This window comes from Austrofundulus limnaeus, unplaced genomic scaffold (genome assembly GCF_001266775.1).
Source record: "Austrofundulus limnaeus strain Quisiro unplaced genomic scaffold, Austrofundulus_limnaeus-1.0 Scaffold1, whole genome shotgun sequence".
In the NCBI taxonomy this organism is placed as follows: domain Eukaryota; kingdom Metazoa; phylum Chordata; class Actinopteri; order Cyprinodontiformes; family Rivulidae; genus Austrofundulus; species Austrofundulus limnaeus.
Window position 1 is genome coordinate 3,346,473 of NW_013952403.1, and position 6,728 is coordinate 3,353,200.

The 6,728-nt window shown below is 36.1% G+C and overlaps 1 protein-coding gene across 1 annotated transcript in view; it reads left to right on the forward strand.

The window, feature by feature from the left end:
• The window catches only part of kdrl (kinase insert domain receptor like), a 51,690-nt gene that overhangs the window by 34,695 nt on the left and 10,267 nt on the right, over positions 1 to 6,728 (forward strand). Inside the window, exons 23-25 of the mRNA XM_014005240.1 lie at positions 153 to 275; positions 560 to 671; positions 5,400 to 5,499. Of these exons, the coding sequence (XP_013860694.1) occupies positions 153 to 275; positions 560 to 671; positions 5,400 to 5,499 (335 nt within the window). The remainder of the gene's footprint in view (positions 1 to 152; positions 276 to 559; positions 672 to 5,399; positions 5,500 to 6,728) is intronic.

The following is a 6,728-nucleotide window of genomic DNA, read 5'->3' on the forward strand; positions in this document are numbered from 1 at the left end:
GTGTGTGTGTGTGTGTGTGTGTGTGTGTGTTTGTGTGTGTGTGTGTGTGTGCGCGCGCGCGCGCACGCACTATGCTGAGTGCAAAGACATGCAGAAAAATTCAAATTTCAGTTTGAATGCAGCTCTGAGCTTTTCTTCTGTTTTTCCATCAGTGCATTCATCGAGACTTGGCCGCGCGGAACATCTTACTGTCTGAGAACAACGTTGTGAAGATTTGTGACTTCGGGCTTGCCAGGGACATTTACAAAGACCCGGATTACGTTCGCAAAGGAGATGTAAGCTGTCAACACTGCTGTATATTTATTTGATTATGGTTGCTTGGAATCTTAAAAATACTTTAAAGAGTTCTCATTAAATAAAAAGCGAGAAAACCGGTAAGCTACTGCTAAGTTAGCAACAACAAAGCAGTTATGTTTGCTTAGAGGATTGAGCTGTTTAAACTGTCTGACCTTTTACAGAAGTTAGAAAATCATCAGTGCCGTGTTAATAGGTGAGGCATGCAAACATGAAAAAAAATTTAAAAAGCAGTTTCTGACCTGATAACAATATTCACTCACAGGCTAGGCTGCCACTCAAGTGGATGGCTCCTGAGGCCATATTTGACAAGATCTACACAACTCAGAGTGACGTTTGGTCCTTCGGTGTTCTCATGTGGGAGATCTTCTCTCTGGGTGAGTCCCACAAACTCATCTGACCTCGAGATCTTTGCAAGGCATGGGTCTTTTATTTCATTTGATCATTTTATTCCCTTTTTTGCCACGATGCCTGGCAGCACTCTGGTTGTTCTGTGAAATGTTTAAGATATTTTCACCCCCTGGAACAGAACTGAAACAGTTGCTCTGAGCCCTGAGAAAAAGTCAACTGTTACCCAATCAGAAGCAAAAAAAAGCACAGGTTTCTGCACTACAGGGTGTTCCTCTGTCAGAAGTTTTCTTTCTAGTGTTTTGTTCTTCTAAACTATTCCCCAAAACTCGTAAAGTGTTTTGAAGCTTCTTTGTAATAAAACTTAAAGGAGGAGAAGCTGAAATGTCTGTTTTCCTCATAAAAACCTAATTAAAGCTGAAGTTAAATTATTTAACGTCTTCTGCTCCTCATATATACAGTTATACACTTTATCATAAAAACAGCGGTAACCCATGTAAAATAACTTCCAGACATGTATAAATTTAAAGAGCCTCTGACATCCGATTTTTGTAAAAAAAATAATCAATGCATTTTTTGAAAGATAACATTGATAACATTTAGCAAAAAAATTATAATGCCGCTGAGATGAACAGTTGTTGAGATATTTGCATGTGAAGTAACAGGAAGTGATGTCAAAGGGGAATGTCTGAATGAACAGAGCATCACTACAATGCGAACAAAAGGCTGTAGAAAAGTATTTGACGTTTCTTTAGATTATTTTTTATCTCTGTCAGAGAGATAAAGCAGTGTCAGAGTTCAAATAATATTATATCATCAAACAAAGACCATAAAGTTTCCTTTCGATGTCACTTCCTGTTTCAGTGTGAGCTAAGTTCAAAAGAAAAATGCCATTTATGTGACAAAATGGGCAAAATATTGTGTATTATGCCAAATTTCTTAAATGTAAAGATGTTTTTTTTTTCAGCTTTTTGTATTTGAAGGACATGCATGTCACAGGCATTGTAAAGGTTTACAAAAATAAAAGCAGCCAAATCTATTTAAAACCTCACAGCCTTTACTATACATTTTTCATGAGGAGTGCTTTGTGGATTAGTCTTCAGTGTTAAACAGCCTCACCAGATGTACTGAGTAATAGCTGTCTTCTTCTAAGTGTCCCTGTGGGACAAAAAGAGCATGAAATCCCATTGTCAGTCTAAGAAAACTGTTTTTTAAAACATTAGAGCTTGTGTAAGCTTGTGAATAAGAGGACAGGCGTGGCACATTAAATCTACCTCCCCATAAAAGCGCTCTGTTTTTTATCCCAGCTGGCAGCATCAACTCACAGAAAGCGAGCAGGCAGACGAGTAAAAAGTGCCGCCCTGCTGCGTTCACGCTGCGGCCTCTCAGTGTGCTGATCTGTCTGCACATCGTGGCTCAACACGTTTCTAAAGCAAGACGTCACACGAAGTAAAGTAGGTTAGAAGGTCACAGGGAGCAGAAGAAGCAGAGAACAGTTAAAGTTAGTTTTTGTCACAGTTCAAACTGTCAAACTACAGAAAGATGTCACAAAGATGTTTTCTTCCCTGTTTCTTTCTAAAATACAAACATTTGTATGGACTTAAATGAGCCTTTATAAATTTGAAAAAAATACATTAAAATCTGAAGTGAGTTTGGTCTTATTTGAGCTAAAATGCTGCAGTCTTTCACAGATTGTTCTTCTAGAGTACGAGATTATCAGCATGGTAAAAAAAAGATTAGAATAGATGTAAAATTTATTCTTATTGTTTATTTATTCACTGATCTACCCACTCATAAACACATCTGAGAACACCTCCTCTCTTTCAATTTAATTTAATTATAGTCAAAAATGATAAATTAATCCAAAGATTAAATTGATCCAAGAGGGAAATTAGGTAAGGTTCACCTCAAAGTGATACTTGAGTAAAAGTACAAGTATCTTATCATAAAATTACTTTGGTAAAAGTTGAAGTCTCCTCTAAGAATATTACTTAAGTAAAAGTCTTAAAGTATCTGATTTATTTATTTATTTTTTTGGACTTAAGTATCAAAAGTAAATTTCTAGCTTAAAATATACTTAGGTATAGTATTGAGTAAAAATTAGTGGTTAGATTTTCCAAAATGATATTTATTGGGAAGTGACTTCTCAAAAAAAAAAAAAAAAAAAAAAAAACGTCCTAAAGGGGAGCAGCTGGGATGGGTTGTGTACAAACTATTACAATGTCAGAATGGTATATATATTTATATTTTTCATCTAACCACAATTACATTCATTCTATCCAGGAGACACAATTTATCAGGGAAGTAATTTTTTTAACAATAAGCTGGAACGAAATAGGAGTAATGACTTTCTACTTCTTACCTTTTTAAAAAATTTAAGGAACCGAAGTAAAAGGTCGGCTAAAAAACAATTACTCAGGTAGAGTACAGATAACAAAAATTTCTACCTAAGTACAGTAACAAAGTATTTCTACTTACTTAAATACAACTCTGCTCTCTTTGATGTTAAATTCTGTTTAACTTAAAAGTCTTCCTTCATTTATCCACTAAACCTGTTGTATATATTCAGAAAGCGCACAAAACTGTCCTAAAATGTTTTATTTTATTTTATCAATAGGTTTTTGTGGTTTCTTGATGTTAGCATTTTCTAGCTAATTTCTTTCCATAAATCTTATTCCTTTTTCAGAATTACTGTCCAATTGTCCTTTCTCTCTAATTATCACATCTGGTGGTCAGGTTTAATTTCCTCACTCTGATTTCTTTGTTCGTTGTAGATCATTGTTATTCTCTTCACTTCGGTCTGAAGAAGTGCTTTTGTCCAGTTTTTGAGTGTTTTATCTGCTGAGCCAACACTTTTTTGTTCTGTAGCTCATTAAAATCTGTCTGTTTTATCTTCCTGCATCCCAAATGTGATCCTGCAGCTATTTTTCATTCAACAACCCAAACATTCATTTTATGTCATCTTCAGCTTCACTTTAAGATGCTTAAGATTTATAAACTGATTATACAAGGGTATATTTATGACCCAGAGCTACAAGTAGCAAACAGCTAATTGAAAGCTAAAAATAGCAAAATACTAGCTTAAAGCTAAAATAAAAGAAAGCACCAGCTAACAGCTGAAAGTAGCAAAAAAAGGCTAAAAGTAGCAAAAGGAAGCGACAAATAGAAAAAGGACAGCTAAAAACAATAAAAGGTAAAAAAAATTGCATAAAGCTAAAGTAACAAATGCCTAACTGTAAGCAAAAAGTAGCAAAATATCAGCTTAAGCTAATATCAAACAAAACACTTTCTAAAAGCTATAAGAATCTAATGTTGGCCAAAGGTAGCAAAAGGCTTGCTAGAAGCTAATGGTTACAAAGGTGGATTAAAAACTATAAAATAGCAGAAGGCTAGTGGCTGAAAATAGCACAAAATTAGCTAAAAGCAAAAAAAGACAAGAATAAAGCAAGTACATTGATGCTGATTTAAAGGAGAACTATGTTTTGAAATCAATTTCTGTGTATTTTAATTGGAAAATTATTTGTAAATACCATTTAAAACATTTTAAAAGTATAAAATTTACAAAAACCAAAAGACATATAGCACCCATCTCTTGAATGAGCTAAATGTCTTGATTTATTTTTCAAAGTTGTAGTTAGACTGCAATAAATGTACAGAAATATAAAACCAATAAAACTATAGTGAAAATTTTTGGGTCTTTTACTTTCCTGATAACACTTTCAGCACTAAATTCTTAGTTTTTTACTGGATAAACAATCCACATTAAATAAATCAAATGAATATTTTAATAGAGACATTAACATAATCTATGTTTGTGTCAGTTAACAAAAGTTTGGGAAGATAAGACTCTCCCTGTAGTGGATTAAAGAGGCCCACTTCAGCTCCTATCTGTTTTCACACCAATTCTCTCCACAAAAAAGTGATGAAGTTCAAATCATCTGCAGCTGGAAACGTGATCCATCTGAACAGGGACCCCAGGAACCGAAATGTTTTCTCTTCTTACACAAATATCAGATTATCTTTGTTAGATTTGGATTGTCTGAAATGTGATTAATTATGTCGTTCATGGGAATTAACGCAAACAAAAATAAAATCTACGGTGTCAGAAAAATGTGAGAATAAACAGCTCTTTTCCAAAATCAACAACATGACGCTATATATTTTCATGCTTTCCCATGACGTACGTAAAGTCCTTCAGGTCTGCATTAAATCTTTATTTCCCGCTTTAGTGGGTCAAAAATAAATAAAGTCAGTGGAGGGTTCCCTTTAGGTTGGTGAGTGAGAAATCAGACAGATTTATGATGCAGCTGAATGAGAAAAACAGCTCTTTGCTTGTGATGTGTGTAAAAACTGAACCAGTGTTAAATTATCCAAACGGTTTCTAATCTGAGCTCCATCGTTGTCAAATAAACTTCTCTTTTTTAAGCCTTTTTTTACTACTTCTGCAGCTGTCATATTAATATCCTTACATTTAATCTCAGTAAAGTTAATATTTTGTCACATAAATTATATTGTTATTGTTACACATGCTAAACAAGTGTATACTTCTTACCCTTCTTTTTCAGGTACTGTTTACTCGTGCAATTTTTTATGTGTAGGTTTTTCGTTTTACTTTTACTGAATAAATTAATTACCTGTATAAAGTTAACATGCAGTCCCACAAATTATCCTTTTTAAAAGTACAGCAAATGATATTTTTAATGCAATGCGGATGTTATATACACTTACTGTATTTTAATGTTTTTTTTTTATTCCAGGTGCCTCCCCGTACCCCGGCGTGCAGATCGATGAAGAGTTTTGCTGCAGACTAAAAGACGGCGCCAGGATGAGGGCACCGGATTACGCTCCAACTGAAATGTAAGAAATCCCTTTAGATGTTGTCCAAATAAGAGATAAAGTTTAAATCACGCTCAACATATCCATGGTGCTTTAGCTTTATTCAGTTTAACAACATGGCTTCAAAAAAATTCTGCATTGCAACAATTTTATCTGTATAGATATTGTGAGTACTTTTGCTTTCCTGTTTGCAGGAAATGTTTTATTTTTCTAGCTGTGTATTCAAATTAAAGCCTGCAGTGTTTTGTTTCCTCCGTGGATCTGCAGCAGCGGGTCAAAGGTGTTTGATAAGAATCGTGGGTAATCTTGCTCTGACTGTTGCAGCAGGAAACACCAGCTACTGATGAGCAGCTTTGAAGCTTTGAAGCAGCCTCTGACAGACGTTGGCATGGATGTAAACCGAGCACACCGAGCGTCTAAAGGCCACGTCTGGAAGCAAAGCTCTTTAAGTTATGAAGTTTTCTGAGTTGGAGGGTTCTGCTGGATGTAAATATCCGTGGAGGACCAGAATCCTCTTCTTTAGAATCGCCGCTGTCAGTCAATAATTCAGAAAGTTTATTTTGTGTGCGTGTGCAGTCTGAGTCCCAGCATGGCGTTTGCCTGTTCTTAATTTAAAGTGATTGACAATGTGAAATTGCATTTATTCTGAAAGCAGGACGCCGCACTTAATAAGAGCGCTTTATCAAAAAGAGTTAACTGAAGCTATCAGCTTCACAAAAGGAGAAGCTGATTAGATCTGATGTTCAAAACGTAACCCAGATTGGAGGCTTCAGTCAGACCCACGACTCTTTTGTGTTTTCCATCTCAGCTCAGGTTGTCTACTAAGGAAAATAGATTGAAATCCAGTTGAAATACTTGACATTCTTATGTCTGAGAGGCCTAAAAGCGAGATAAACCCCCGTCTGCTGAAGGGTGAAATGTCCTCTGCAGCTGACCTCAGGTGTGCTCTCAGCCAAAGGTTTTTGACACGGCTGACCCTCATCCAAAACGCGGAGCGCAAGAATGAAAACCACATGAGTTTCCAGGCGGTGTCACTTAGCTCGTGCCGGCCCCCTTCAACTCATCTGGAATGTTGTCTAGCGCCTGTTTACAAGACGCCGGGTTCTGATGCATGGCAGAGGAATTCGGCGGATGCTCTGCAGAGAGTGGGCGCACAATAAAAGGATGCTCGCTTGTTTCCCATCCTGCCACTCTTCACCCGCCACCACACGAATTAAAAACAGTTCTGCATAACACCACCACCCCCAGCC